Genomic DNA, 15,497 nt, shown 5'->3' with positions numbered 1-15,497 from the left:
TTTAAAATATTAATTTTATTATTGATTAGGAGTATAAAAAATAGATAACACAATAAAACTATTCACTTATTTCGTTTCATGTTTTAGAAAAAAAATTGTTTTAAAAAATAAGTTTTTTTGTATTTTCAATAGATTTTTTTATGAACTGATATATAGTGTTTTTGACATAATTATAAATATGTTTCAAAGAGTTTTCAGTCTTTTATCGAGTCTGTCTAATTCGTTTGGAGTCATTTTAAATTTGGAGTAGGCTGCTGAGACTGATCAGTGAAAGGAGCATTTACCCGACAGTGTATTGTTCTAACCATCCGAGTTCAAGACTCATCCTAAATTGAGTCTGAATAGTTGTTTGGTTTGCGATTGATCTCACTCGTTTCATTCACCCTAGGTCGGCTTTTTTAATAATTTGAATCCATCACTCAAGTTGTTTTACTTGATTTTTATGTTATCCTTAAAATCAAAATCTCATTATTGTTTTAACTAAATAGAGAACTGATAAAGAAATAGTGTGGACTGGTCCTCTACATTTAAATTTTAAGTATTACAACGCCACTATTAAATTGACAGTAGCAATATTCATTTTTAGTATATCATCAACTAATAATTACTAACTATATATAAACTTAAATATATTAATTGCATTTCTTGAATTCTTATTGATATGGAATTGTAGAAAATAGATAATCACAAAACTATACATTTATAAACTAAAATTTAGTATGTTTTATTAATATATGAGAAAATTGGAAAACATATAATTACTTTGAAACAGAGGAAAGGAGTACTATTTAAATAACTAAACTATGTACTGTGTTTTTGGCATGTATTTAACTAGACCATGACCCGTCCGACCGGACGGATGTTTATTTTATTTTTTAATTTTTGATTTACACTAAATGATGTATTTGTTAATAGTTACTTGTGATACATTGAGTTCTTTTTGAGTTTTTAGAAAACAATCAAATGTGTGAAAAATATTTTTTATTATATAAAGAAAGCTTAAAATGAACAATGATAGATTATATATGAAATATATAAATCAATTTAGTTAATTTAAAATACGTTGAAATAAATGACTTTGAGTCATATATAAATCAATTTAATCGGCTCATTGTTATTACATTTTTTGTTAGGGCCATAGTGTTTTAGATCAAATTAAGTTGGTCTAGTGGTTCATGACCCCTCTCTTATTCTAACCGACAATTTTGTTTTGTAACCGTTCGGTGTTTAGAAAAAATTTGTGAAGAATGAAAAAGAAATATCTCGACTTCGGTGTTTTCCCATGGCGATGACGATTTCAAAACTCATTAATCGAAGGTCTAATGTTTTATCTTTGTGAATCTGATGTTTTTTCTTTACTCATCAAGGTATGGAGTAATAAAAATCTCTTTTGAAATAAAGCAAATCAATTGTTTCCTAAAAAAAATGTAGTTAGCAAGAATATAGGCAATTGCCTCATTCTTAACCATTTACTTAATCTTATATTTAATATTGAGTACTCTGCAAGTTCAGTTAAACAGATTTTACTGGAAAAAAACATATATAATTTATTATTTATTAGCTAAATATAGATAGTTAGCGAAAATCATGTCACTATATTAAAGTTAATTAATATTTGATATTGATTATAGATTTGATAGAGTAATAAAGATATTTTGTTTGTGTTCTAAAATGATTGATTTGGTTTGTTGTGAAAGCATAAGAAAAATCGATTTGTTTTTTTTTTTTTTTTTGAGAAAGGTTAACAACAGTCGATTTGTGTAGTTGGTTGGAAGCGTAAACATAGATAAATATATATATGTAGACCGGTAATATTTTACATAGATTAATGATTTACACTGATTTTTATACAGGTACATCTTAATGTTATATATGAGAAAAAGTTGAAACTATACATATAACATTAAGGTAGAAAATTTATTCATACGATATTTTTTTAGATTTATTGAGACCTAGCTCTATGTGAGGTGAATAAACATTGGTTTAGATGAAAAGGGAAATTCAATTTTATCTTGAAATTATTTTAATAGAGAATGGAAGTTAAATTTTATTTTACGACAATAAATAATTTCGAAATTAATATCTTAGATTTTTTTATGATAACAAATATATAATTTCGAAATTTATTTAATATAAGAGAAGTTAAATTTTGTTTTAGGACAACACATTAACTAAACTGAAAAAGACAAGCAATAAAATAAAAACTATCTATAAAAAATAAAGTGATAAAGACACATTTAATAAACTGGTTAAGACAAACATTTTTATAGAAAGTTTAATTAATATTCTCAGTGGCATGCCATTGTAAATAACTTGAAAAACTAAGAGGCATTTTTAAAGTGTACTTCTCTTTTAATAATATAGATATGTTCTTGATATTATCAAAGCCAACATTCTCGCGCGAAAAAAAAGGATTACGTATCTAAATAAATGTAAAGATGATTCTTTCGGAACCAAACAATATTTTGAAATCCAAACCCTAGAAGACGTATCTGCTGAAGCTACTAGTGAATCTGAGAGGCAACGAGAGAGCTCCACAGTGAGACCTTACTTGTTCTATAATCTTACTCTACACTTGTCTAAATAATTTCAGAAAACCATGAACCCTAAATCCATTAAGCGACATTTCTTGTTCTCTAAGTTTCTCCTGCTTAGATTTCTTTCCTGCTCTACTTTAGAATTTATTCATGCTCACTTTACTCTGGAACAATGTTGCCTATATATAAGCATATTAACTTAAGATTCAAATAGCTTGTTGTGTTAACCTTTCAGTTTCGTACTGTGATGCAGATCTTGTGTCTGAACGTGAAGCAAAACAATGAGCGAGAGAGGAACATCATGTTGCAGAACCGAAGAGGACAGGATAAGCTTCTTACCTGATGACTTGCTGTGTGAGATACTCTCTCATGTTCCTACAAAGACAGGTATTATGACTAGTGTTCTGTCTACCAGATGGAGAACTATCTGGCTTTCGATACCTCTCTTGGATTTGCATACTGATGATTTCCCTAACTTCACCGCCTTGGCGAGCTTCACCTCTTGGTTTCTAGATGGCTCATCATGCTTACACAAGCTCAAACTTGCTTTCGGCTCTGTGAGAACTATTCAAGATATCTCTAATGAGTTGTTGAAATTATCTTTTAACTTTGGGAAAAATATTCAAGATATCTCTAATGAACCGTCTTATTTGATGACAAAATGGATCAACAGTGCAGTTACACGTAAAGTTCAACATCTAGATATAACATTCTTATATCCTTGGATTGTGGAGATGATGCCACTAAGCATCTACACCTGTGAGACTATAGTATCCTTGAAACTCTGTAACGTGTCATTGGCTGATTCCGAGAATGTTTCTCTACCTTGTCTCAAGATCATGCATTTAGTTGGCAACGTTTACACTAGCAATGCTTTTCTTGAGAAGCTTATCTCATCTTGCCCGGTTCTTGAAGAGTTAACAGTTGTTAGAAACAGAGATACAGAGTACGACCTTAGGGTTTTACGAGTTTGTTCCAAGTCATTAAAGAGTCTTGTGGTTGATCTCGATGGTAGAAAGTGTTGGTACAGAGATTTTAGGGTTGTTGTGATTGATGCTCCTGGACTCAACAATTTGAGACTGAGAGATAACCAGTTCACAAGTTATGTAATAAGCAATTTAAGTTCATCCGCCAAGGTAGACATTGATGTCAGCTTTGCCAAGCGCTCGAGCGTACCGGACATGACTACAAGCTCCTCAAAGAGAAGTGTAATGAGAAGTTTCTTCACCATGCTCTCGAGCGTAAGGGACATGACTATAAGTCAAACAACTTTAGAGGTATAAAACATATATTTACATTATGTGTCTGTCAATGGATTTGATTAATTGAGCATTTTGAATGAAAAGTTTTTTTAATGTGTTTGCAGGGAATATGTCTCTACTTGAAACATGAACCAGTGCCTCAGTTTCCTTACTTGATCAGATTACATGCGGTCTTGTATAGCTCTGATTTGAGAACTTTGCCAAACATTCTTCAGATCTGTCCAAATCTCAAATCCCTTGTCTTGGTGATGAAACTTTACCTTTTATATTATTTATGGTTTTTATTCACGTCTATATTTCTTGAATGGTTTTATATATTGCAGGCGTTGAGTTATCTTAGGATGGAGGAACTACATGTTTTCTCATCATCATCAGTTCCAGTATGTTTAAGATCATCCCTGGAGTGCGTTGAGATAAAAACACCGATAAGAGGAGCGGTAACTGAAATAGAACTAGTGAAGTACTTACTTGAGAACTCCGCGGTGCTCAGGAAGTTTAAGATGTGTTTGCGTCGTAGGAGAATGAACGAAGAGTCAAACATTTCCATGAAACTCTTGAGATTGAGGAGATGCTCTCCTTCTTGTGAAGTTGTTGTTCAACTTGAATAGTTAGGTGGTGATTAGTTAATGCTATTGTTGAAGTTTCTATTATGAAGTCTTTGTGAGCCTTTTGGTCACTAGTTATGGATGATGCTTGAGAATTAACTACACAAAAAAATGTTTGTCTTCTTTTAAGCCATCTGGGCATCACCAGCAAGTTTAATATTCTTGGTTTTCCACATCTTATAGATCAAACTAAAGTACTGTACTTTTTTATATTTTTTTCTATATCACAAAAATTGTTATCTTGACGCTTTTTTATTGTTACATAAAAATGTAATTTATACATATTTTAAGTTTTTTTTTGTTAAATTATATATACTTTAAGTTTTTTTTTCGCGAAACTGAGGGAATATTATTTACAAAATTAAATTGTGTACTCTATTTTGGCATTTAATATATTTTTTTTTTGTAAACTAATTTAATATATTCTTGCTGTTATCTAAGCCAAAAATATCGCGCGAAGATCAAGTATGTAAATTTATAGATGATTTTATTCAGAACCAAACATTCTTTTTTTTGAACCAAACAATATTTAGAAGTCCAAACCCTAGAAGACGAATCTGCCGAAGCTACCGGTGAATCTGGGAGGCAACGAGAGCGCTCCAGTGTGGTTAGACCTTCTTTCTTCAACAATCTTACTATACACTTCTCTATATAAATTCGAAACCCTGATCCATTAAGCAATATTGCTTGTTCTCTAAGTTTACCCTGCTTAGATTTCTTCACTCCTCTACTTTTGAATGTATTCATGTTCATTATACTCTAGCGCAATGTTGCATATATATTACTCTCTAATGTGTATTTTAACCGAAGATTCAAATAGCTTTTGTGTTAAGGTCTTTCAGTTTCGTACTGTGGTGCAGATCTTGTGTCTGAACCTGAAACAAAACAATGAGCGAGAGAGGAGTAGCATGTCGTCGCAGAACTGGAGAAGACAAGATAAGCTTCTTACCCGACCACTTGCTATGTGAGATACTCTCTGATGTTCCTACAAAAACGGCTGTTATGACTAGTGTTTTGTCCACCAGATGGAGAAATATTTGGCTTTGTATACCTCTCTTGGATTTGCACACTGATGATTTCCCTAACTTCACTGCCTTTGCAAGCTTCATCTCTACGTTTCTAGATTTCTCTAAGGGCTCATCATGCTTACACAAGCTCAAACTTGATTTGAACTTTGGGAGACGACGACCTATTCAAGATATCTCTAGTGAGTCATCATCATGGGACCTTGCTTTTGCGAGAGGTTATCTTGATCCCTATTACTTGATAACAATGTGGATCGACATTGCAGCTACACGTAAAGTTCAACATCTAGATATCTTCTTACATCCTTGGAATTTAAAGATAATTCCACTAAGCATCTACACCTGCGAGACTCTTGTATCCTTGAAACTCCGTAACGTGTCATTGGCTGATTCCGAGTATGTTTCTCTACCTTGTCTCAAGACCTTGCATTTAGTAGACAACACATACGCTAGTGATGCTCTTCTTGAGAAGCTTATCTCATCTTGCCCGGTTCTTGAAGATTTAACATTTGTTAGAAAAGGAAATACAGAGTACGACTTTGATATTTTACGAGTGCGTTCTCAGTCATTAAAGAGTCTCGTAGTTGTTCTTAATGGTAAGGAGTGGTGGTACAAAGCTTGTAGGGTTGCTGTGATCGATGCTCCTGGACTCAGCTATTTGAGTCTTCAAGATAAACAGTTAGCATGTTATGTAATAAGCAATTTGAGGTCACCTGACAAGGTAAACATTGATATCAGTTTTGAAGTGGACAGTGATCTAGCTAATCTAATTGGCTCCTCAAAGAAAAGTGTAGTGAGAAGTTTCTTCACCATGCTCTCGAACGTAAGGGACATGACCATAAGTCAAACAACTTTAGAGGTATGCAAATATTTACAAATATGTGTCGATGGATTTGTTTAATTAAGCATTTTGAATGAAATGTTTTTCTTACTGTGTTTTTGAAGGGCATATGGCTCTACTTGAAACATGAACAACTGCCTCTGTTTCCTTACTTGATCAGATTACATGCGGTCTTGCATAACTCTGATTTGGGAAATTTGCCAAACCTTCTTGAGAGCTGTCCAAATCTCAAATCCATTGTTTTGGTAATGAAACTTTATACATTTTTATTATATGGTTTTATTCACATCATTATATGATAAAATATAAAACTGATGCTATAGTTATATATTTCTTGAATGATTTTATGTGCAGGAGTTAAAAGAATTTAGGAAAGAGGGACTACTTATTTTCTCATCATCAGTTCCGGAATGTTTAAGATCATCCCTGGAGTACGTTGAGACAAGAAGACCGATAGGAGGAGTAGTAAGTGAAATCGAACTTGTGAAGTACTTCCTGGAGAACTCTGCGGTGCTCAAGAAGTTTAAGATGTGTCTGCGTCGTGGGAGAATGAACGAAGAGTCAAACATCTTGATGGAACTCTTGAGATTGAGGAGATGCTCTCCTTCTTGTGAAGTAGTTGTTGACCTTGAAGAGTTAGGAGAAGAGGCTTGTCAAAGTATGAAAAGATACTACAACTTTTTTTAATACACGCAGTTTCAATTTTAAGAACAAGAAATGGATTTTACTCTGGTTTTAGAATTGATGAATGTCTGTATTTTTGAAGACCTTTTAATACTAGATTTTTAAATATTATAATATTAATATTGGATTATTATTTGTTTTAAATGTGATTTATTTTTTTGTTATATACAATATTAAATTTTGTTTTGTATCTTCGGATTTTTAGCGAATATAAATTATTAATAACACAATAAGTAAATAATTATTTGAATTGTTATATATTCTTATGTCAATTTTATATTATTCATGTACATTAATATCTAAAATTTTGAAAATAGTTTTATATATATGAAATTAATTGATTGTATTTAAAAAAATATTTTGTTAAGACAATTAATTAAGATGTATTTAAATTATTATTTAAAATTTAGTTCATATTGGTATTTGTCTAGTAGACGGTTAAGACTCATAGCAGTCAATTTTCAGTTCAATTCGGTTTAGTTGGAGTTTATTTATATTTTAGAGTCAAGGTTCAATTCAGTTTGGTTGGAGTTTATTTATATTTTAGCTTGTTGGTTTTGTCACTTTGTGATTAAGGAACAAAGATTGGTTTTACTCTGGTTTGGAAAATTTTATATTTCTGTTGTGATTTAATTTGGTTAGATCTTTGATGGAAAATAATATTCAATTCAGATTATGAAATTAGAAGGAAATTAACTTCATGCTTAAACGGTAATAGTTAGTCAATAAAATGATGGTAAAGTGGTTTCATGATTCAAAAAAGTATTCTTTCTCAATCCAGCACTTTTCATACTGAAATTACATAATAGTTATAAAATTGCAATTTAGATAAAAAATCTTAAGACAACAAAAAAATAAAAATAAAAACAAAAACCAGTTTCTTTCATCCAGAACTCCCAACTTCAAAACTTAGGCTCTGCCCTTTCCTTTTCCTTTGCCCTTGTTGTTAGAACCAAATTGCTTGCCAGAATTGAATTGCCTGTGCACACCATTCATCAAACTACCATCATCAAACGGTTCAACCTAAAAAGAATAAATCATTAAGCTCAAAGAAAGAAAGAAAAGACTCTCACTTCTTGTTAGAACCAGCACCGGAGGGTGATTGACCTCCAGATTTAGGGCTCTGGTTAGCATTCACAGGACTCTTTCCACCCTTTTTAGCCGGGTGTGGTGTAGCTGGTTTTGCCTTCTTTGCTGAAAGAGATGCTTTGGAAGCAGCAGATTCATTAGGCCGCTTTTTGTTGGACACCACAGGCTTCTTAGGGGTCTCATCATCTTCATCCTCAGAATCATCTTCATCCTCTGAATCATCCTCGTCAACATCCATCTACAAAAAAATATCATCACCATAGAGAATTGTCAGTCTTGTACAATATATTATCAAAGGTAGACAAAAAAACACAAATCATAGATAGAACCACTCACTCCTTTCTCAGAGTCTGACCCATCCTCTTCAGAATCATCCTCCTCGCCAGACTCATCATCATCATCATCATCTGATTCAGGCTTCACTGCCTCAGCAGGCTTGGCCTTTGGTTTCGAGTCAGCCTTGACAGTGACAGCTGCAGGAACTGCTGCAGCTTCCTCCTCCTCTTCTGAATCAGAGAAGTCCTCCTCGTCTTCGGGCATGTTGGGGGATTTGTATCCGACAAAGTGGACACTCCCGCTCTCCAAACTGTGGGAAAGCTCAAACTCTTTCTCAAAGACGAGATCGAAGCTAATCTGAGGAATGTTGCCTTGAGAGAGGGTTCCCATCACAAGCTTCTTCCCATCAACCGTCACATACAACAAAGCGGTTTCTCCCTTCTTCCCTTTATCAAGTGATGCCTATTACACAACAGAAACAAGAAAAAAACAATTAAAGAAAACTACACAACTAACTAATCATGAAACTGAATTAAAAGTATAAACGAACCTGGGAAACATGGATGAGTGTTTCAAAATCAGGCTTCACTTTAACTGACTTCCCTGCCAGAACTTCAACTCCTAATCACATTCAATAAAATAAGTCAGTTCCACAGATCAATCAATCACTACATCTAACTAAACAGACCAAATAAGCTATATAAAGGCAGCTAAGTATGAAGACATGATTCGACAAGTTGTCAATTAATAGACAAAGCTGAAATAAACGCAGAACAGGTTGTAAATTAAAAGACAAAGCTAACATAGAAAGAAGAATCATACCCCAGAATTCCATTGTTTGATGATTTTGAGAAGAAAGATTTGAATAAAAGAAGTTGCAGCTAAAGAGGATGAAGAGAGGCAGAGGTTTCGGGGGCAATTTATAATACAGAGAGAGAGGTTTAGGGTTTTTGTGTTGAGTTTCTACGGCGCCGTTTTGATTGCGCGGCGTAACGCTCAAATATAATTGGAATGAATATCTGCGTAATTAAAAATTCACGTTTTGAAAATTTTGATATTTTATATGATTATTTACATTATTTTGGTAAAGATATTCTCATAAATTAAAGATTGTCTTCCTTACTAGAACAGAATTAAAAAAAAAATCATTTTTAAATTAGTTTATGATAAGTATTTTTTCGAAACACCTGACTACCTGAGGTCTTCATACAAAAATATTCTAGAGCCAACTTTGATCTTGTTTCATGGAAACTCTGAGGTCTTCACCGGAGTGCTGCTAACTTGACGCATTGGAACATAGTATACGTGACAAAAAAAATTAAAAATTACGTGACAGAGACAATAACCGAGACTGTGATCTTGGGCTTCTCTGGATACATCGAAGAAAACCAGAAAATAAGAGCTTGGACTTGGGTCTGTGATTTTGGATGAATTTTCCATTACTATTGGGGTCCAAAACTGTTTTTTCCCAATTAAAAACATGATAGACATGTAAGACTAAATATCACCTGACAAGCCCATAACATAACAAGCATTTGCGAGCCAAGTCATCCCAAACCCCAAACTGTGCCTTCATACCTCTTAGTTTTAGCTAAAAACAAAGGGAGAGAGAAAATAGTGAGAAAGGAAGCTATATATAATATACTCAAGATGGAAGTATCCATTACAGAGCTACCCAAACAGATGAAGCAAATATTTGAACTTAGACCCTCAAATTTTAATGTTATATCTAAAAGACTAAAACTCAACTTGCATTGTCATTTTCTTCATCGAAGGACACGCGCAAAGTTTCAAACTCAACTCGTGAAAAGTCAAAATGCAGCTTGTAAGCCATGTTGCTGGCTGCAGCAACTAGCGATAGCAACTAAAATGTTGTTCGTTTTGCAGTCGCTCGATAAACATTTTTCTCTCAGCCAAACATGATAAACTGTTGTTTTTAAAGTATACGTAAGAGGAAATTCTTGATCTTGTCAACGTTTGAATCTAAGAGCTGACAATCTGCTACCAGTTGGTAGAAAATGTTCCAACAAATACTCTCGATTGAATGTTTAGCTAACTAATTTTACCGATGGAAAATCTATAGATATAGTGATTCTCGGGTTATCAATAGATGCTGATATTATGTATTGAACTAAGGGTTTAACTGGTTTTCCGCTACTATCCGCAAACGCAGCTTTTTTTATACACTTTGCATTTATTTACTAATAGCAAGTAAGCTACTTAAAACAAATTATGTGAGAAATGATTAATTACTGTTCTCTCTGCGATCAATTTGGTGTTGGTGTTAGGGCCTGACTGGTGTAACCGCAGCGGTTGCGGTTGCGGGAGTTTGCGGGTGCGGATGGTTGCGGTTTTAAGCGTTTTCTAGAGATTTGTACGACTGGTACAGCTGTTAGAAATTGTTGCGTTTACGGGACTCTTATGACTGGTAAACTACCAAACGCAACATCTGTTAAATAATAATTTAACAATATTTACATTTTATGCAATTATAAAAAATATTAAAATCATAATAATATGATAAATATAAAATTTATATTTATAAAATCATATTATTCAATTTTAAAAATTTATAGAAAATATTTTAGTTTTGAATTTTTATAATATAAATTGAATTATAATATGAATACATTTTAAAATTTCTATTATTTCAATTGAAAAATTTTATTGGATATTTTTAGTATTATTTTTATTTATTCTGTTTTTAAAGAAAAAAAAATTACCCTCCCGCAATCGCCCGCAACCGCAAACGCTAGCTGGAACCAGCTTTTGATTTTAAGAGGTTCGGAGCGGTTTGAAGCGATTTGTAGCGTTTTCTGTGTTTGTTTCGAAACGCCAACAACCGCTATGAACAACAAAAGCTGCGTTTGCGGGTGGTAGCGGGAAAACCAGTAAGCCCCTTAGTCACTTAACGTATAACGATTAAAATACTCGATTGCTTTTGTTTTTGTCAACAACAAAGCCCTTTTCTCAGCCTGGTTATATTTTCTTAGCCAAGAATTCAATCCAGAGGAATAACATCCATGCAGAAGGAAAATTTTGATATACCACACTCAACTAGAACATCCATAGATATCGTGATTTTTGGGGTTAATATAGATCCTGATGATATATTTAAAATCTATGGATATCTTATTCGTACTCATCCATAACCGAGAGGCATAGCAAGTTGACTACAAAGGAAGAAAAATGAGGGAAAACAAAGAAACCAATTAGGTATAAATAGAACTAATTTGTTCATACGGATTCTAATTTAATCGGAATCGGAATCGTAAGACGTGTTGTCTGCGATGACAAGATCTTCAAAATCTTCTACTGCGTTAAATTTAGGCCTTGGATGTCTACAAAATTCATCAAACTATCATCATCAAACGGTTCAACCAAAAAAAAAGGAATGGCTTGCCACATCATTAAGCTCAAAGAAAGAAAGAAAAGACTCACTTCTTGTTAGCATCACCACCGAAGGATGATCCACGCTTTTTACATGGGTGTTTTGCTTTCTTTGCTGAAAGAGGTGTTTTGGAAGCAGATTCGTTCGGCCTCTTTTTGTTGGACACCTCAGGCTTCTTACTTCTTAGGGGTGTCATCTTCTCCCTCATCCTCGGAATCAACATCCATCTACAAAATATCAATCACCATAGAGAATTGTCAACCAAACTAGTCTCATACATATATTATCGAAGGTAAGACAAAACACAAATCATAGATAGAACCACTCACTCCTTTCTCAGAGTCGGATCCATCCTCTTCAGAATCATCCTCATCCTCATCCTCGGCTGATTCAGGCTTCACTTCCTCCGCAGGCTTGGCCTTTGGTTTTGAGTCAGCCTTGACAGCATTTGCAGTGACAGCTGCAGGAACTGCAGCAGCTTCCTCCTCCTACTCCTCTTCTGGATCAGAGAAGACATCCTCTGACAAAGTGGACACTTCCACTCTCCAAACTGTGGGAAAGCTCAAACTCTTTCTCAAAGACGAGATCGAAGCTAATCTGAGGAATGTTGCCTTGAGAGAGGGTTCCCATCACAAGCTTCTTCCCACGAACCGTCACATACAACAAAGCAGTTTCTCCCTTCTTCCCTTTATCAAGTGATGCCTATTACCAACAGAAACAAAAAAAAAAAGCAATTAAAGAAACTGCACAAACTAATCATGAAACTGAACAAAGTTATTAACAAACCTGGGAAACATGAATGAGAGATTCAAAATCAGGCTTCACTTTAACTGACTTCCCTGCCAGAACTTCAACTCCTAATCACATTCAATAAATAAGTCAGTTCCACAGATCAATTACTACATCTAACTAAAACAGACGGGAAAAGAAACTTGAAGCGAAAAAAATATTAACAGACCAAAGTAAGCTAAGTATGAACACATGATTCAACAAGTTGTAAATTAATAGAAAAGGCTGAAATAAACGCAAAACAGGTTGTAGTTAAAAGACAAAGCTACATAGAAAGAAGAATCAGACCCCAGAATTCCATTGTTGATGGTTTTGATAAAGAGAATGAATGAAGAAACTGCAGCGAGAGAGAGAGAGGATGAAAAGAGGTAGAGGTTTATTCAAAAACTAAATTGATTTTTTAAAGTGTCCTAACATGGTAGATCAAAGAATTCAACAGATAGATCTATAACTAAGACCGAGGTATTTTTTAAAAAAAATTATTGATGTCTTATATGACATTATGACCTAACGTCCTCGATCAAAGAGTTCTTTTTCAGACTATCTCTTAAGAGCATGGTTATTGGTAGGACTAATTTTTAAGTCCTTAGGTTTATTTATTAGTATTTTGATGTTAAGAGACAAATACAAGGACTTATAAATTAATGTAGATTATTGGTAGGACTTATTTTGAGTCCTTAGATTATTTTTTTTAGAAGTTGAATGATTGGATACAGAACACACAATACACACAATACACAAAGGGATCACATTGCAGTGCAGTCTAGCAAAACTAAATTAAACAGGATGACTCTTACCACTACAAAGCAACGTTCTGATCTGAGTAGTAGCCTCAATCAACAGGTCCTTCTTGTCACAAGCTTCACCTGCAAAAACTGAAGCGAAACGTGGTGAGTCACAAGCAATAAGAAGGAAGAGCAGCAATAAGACAAGCAACAATTTTACATGATAAAGGCTGATAGGTCATACGTTATACATGTCAAGCAATAAGACAAGCAACAACCTATTAAAGGAGATGAAATCAGGTGATAACACGAGGTGAATGATTCATATACAAACTAGAGGATCAACACTTACGGTTTCACAAAGAGCAGATGGGTTGCTACTTCTCGTATACGTCGAACCAAACCAGTGACATGATCAATTTCTGAGTTCATACCGTTCCTAAGAGCTAGTATTGAGCTTAAACAATGCAGGATTTTGCAATATTGAACAAGTTGTGTGACTTTCTAGCTAACATTGGTTTAGAGAAGCATGAAACACAGCAAAGCTGGGTGCTTTCTTCTAAATAAACACACGAAGAATGAAGAAAGAAAGAAACCTGAGGAATCTGAGTTGTTTTGCCACTGCCAGTCTCTGGTATGAAAAAAGAACGCAAGCTTCGTTACAAACCACAACACCTTTCTTTCAAAGCATCACCAAAGCCTCTGGCTTTCAGTTTAGGAGTCTGTTTCTCAGCACTCGTACTCTTCAGTGCCTTTCTATATGCTTCAAAATTGCAGACATCAGTCACATGGAGTGAACTTCTCTTATCAGCTTGAGAATCATCATCCACCACCATAAAGCTCCCATTTTGCAGATTAACATCATCTAAACAGAACCAAAACATCAATTCAATCAAATCTATAACCAAAACACCCATGAAGCACAAGAGATGATTTTCCAGCTCCAACATCCCCAAGCAATACCTGAAGAACTTAACCAAGTTTAACCCTGGAAACAAATACAAAGGAGTGAAACATAAACTGTCTTCTGGTTTTAGTTAAAGCAATGATCTTAGATAATAAAGTGTTCACAATCAAACTACTTAGATCATTCCACGCAATAAAACTAATAGAGATACAAACAGAGTAGCTAAACGCAAACAACTATTGATAAAGTAAAGCTATCATATCGGATAATCCATGAAAAGATACAAACTTTACTTCAAACCCTACCTTTATACTGATGAAACATGCAATCTACAAAACTCTGAGATCGGAAGAAGAAGAATTTCCCAAATCGGAATTCAGTTGATGTTTTTGTTTCCAGCGGTGTTCATGATTGTTGATCTGAAGCTTGGGAAATCCTCTGATCAAGGAGAAGAAAGAAAGAGAAGAAAGAAAGAGAAAGAGAGAAGGACGACAGAAGGACGTCTCTTAATTAAGGAACAAAAATAATCGTCCTTATGTTTATTTCAATTTTCCATTTTTTTTAATCCTAATTAAACCTAAGGACCCTCCTAAGAGGTGCCGATAATGATGGCCTTAATATACTAATCTAGGAATGAATGTAACCACTTATTATCAGCAGAATAATTTTCAGAATCCGTAAAAAAATATATGGTTCCATCTACATATATATTATTCTTTTCATTAAATTAATCATAAAATTAAATAAAAGTATAAAATTACTATTTTCATTTCTTTCTTAAGATAAAAGCTACGTCATTACAAAATATGACTAATATATATATATATATATGACAATTAATAATTTTAGTAATAAAATTGTGATAACAATTTGTATCTCATTCATCATTTTCGTTTAATTTTATATTATTAAAATAAATTAAAATCAAATTAATTATAAAAATAAAATTTAGATGTTTTGTATATGTTATATTTTGAATTAAGAAAACAACTATGAATTACTAAAACTGTTAAAATTCTTATGTTAATTTTTTATGATCAATGGTTTTAACATTTTTATCTAACAAGAAACACATGATCTTAAAACCACATGAGTAAAAAATATGATACAGATCTCTTTTGTTTATGATTTTTTAAAGGAAAACAACTATTAAACGTTCTTTTACAGTTTATAGGGTTTTAGAAAATGAAACTAATATTACATAATCTTCTACAATTATATTTTTTATGATTTAAAAAATAAAATTACCTCAAATAATTTTTTACAGTTAATATTAATTTTAAAAAGTTGCTACTTCTAAAATTCGTTTTCTAATATCACTAATATTTTTACAAATTTTCTTTGTTAAGTAAATAATATCTAGTAT

The 15,497-nt window shown here is 33.2% G+C and overlaps 3 protein-coding genes and 1 pseudogene across 4 annotated transcripts; 2 read left to right on the top strand and 2 right to left on the bottom strand.

The window, feature by feature from the left end:
* Positions 1-2,462: 2,462 nt before the first annotated feature.
* Positions 2,463-4,447, top strand: LOC108845554 (putative F-box/FBD/LRR-repeat protein At5g22670). Of its 2 annotated transcripts, none has more exons than XM_056997344.1 (4): positions 2,463-2,539; positions 2,791-3,814; positions 3,904-4,044; positions 4,123-4,447. In XM_056997344.1, the coding sequence occupies exons 2-4, from the start codon at positions 2,819-2,821 to the stop codon at positions 4,405-4,407; spliced, it is 1,422 nt and encodes a 473-aa protein (XP_056853324.1). In that variant the 5' UTR covers positions 2,463-2,539; positions 2,791-2,818; the 3' UTR covers positions 4,408-4,447. The 2 variants fall into 2 exon arrangements, with proteins under 2 accessions (XP_056853324.1, XP_056853325.1); XM_056997345.1 differs by having other exon boundaries at positions 4,140-4,355.
* Positions 4,448-4,931: 484 nt separating this feature from the next.
* LOC130502602 (putative F-box/FBD/LRR-repeat protein At5g22670) lies at positions 4,932-6,996 on the top strand. Its single transcript, XM_056997347.1, has 4 exons — positions 4,932-5,011; positions 5,265-6,288; positions 6,375-6,515; positions 6,625-6,996. The coding sequence occupies exons 2-4, from the start codon at positions 5,293-5,295 to the stop codon at positions 6,955-6,957; spliced, it is 1,470 nt and encodes a 489-aa protein (XP_056853327.1). The 5' UTR covers positions 4,932-5,011; positions 5,265-5,292; the 3' UTR covers positions 6,958-6,996.
* Positions 6,997-7,685: 689 nt separating this feature from the next.
* Positions 7,686-9,290, bottom strand: LOC108845815 (histone deacetylase HDT2). Its single transcript, XM_056997350.1, has 5 exons — positions 9,142-9,290; positions 8,870-8,940; positions 8,380-8,781; positions 8,028-8,281; positions 7,686-7,933 (listed from the first exon to the last, which is right to left on the bottom strand). Exons 1-5 carry the CDS (start codon positions 9,152-9,154, stop codon positions 7,864-7,866), a joined length of 810 nt encoding a protein of 269 aa, XP_056853330.1. The 5' UTR covers positions 9,155-9,290; the 3' UTR covers positions 7,686-7,863.
* A 2,282-nt stretch (positions 9,291-11,572) lies between these two features.
* On the bottom strand, positions 11,573-12,974 carry LOC130502603 (histone deacetylase HDT2-like; annotated as a pseudogene).
* Between the last annotated feature and the right edge of the window lie 2,523 nt (positions 12,975-15,497).

Source organism: Raphanus sativus, unplaced genomic scaffold (genome assembly GCF_000801105.2).
Source record: "Raphanus sativus cultivar WK10039 unplaced genomic scaffold, ASM80110v3 Scaffold0601, whole genome shotgun sequence".
NCBI classification, from domain to species: Eukaryota; Viridiplantae; Streptophyta; class Magnoliopsida; order Brassicales; family Brassicaceae; genus Raphanus; species Raphanus sativus.
The sequence above is the reverse complement of the archived record's forward strand: the minus strand, read 5'-3'. Positions and strand labels throughout refer to the sequence as shown.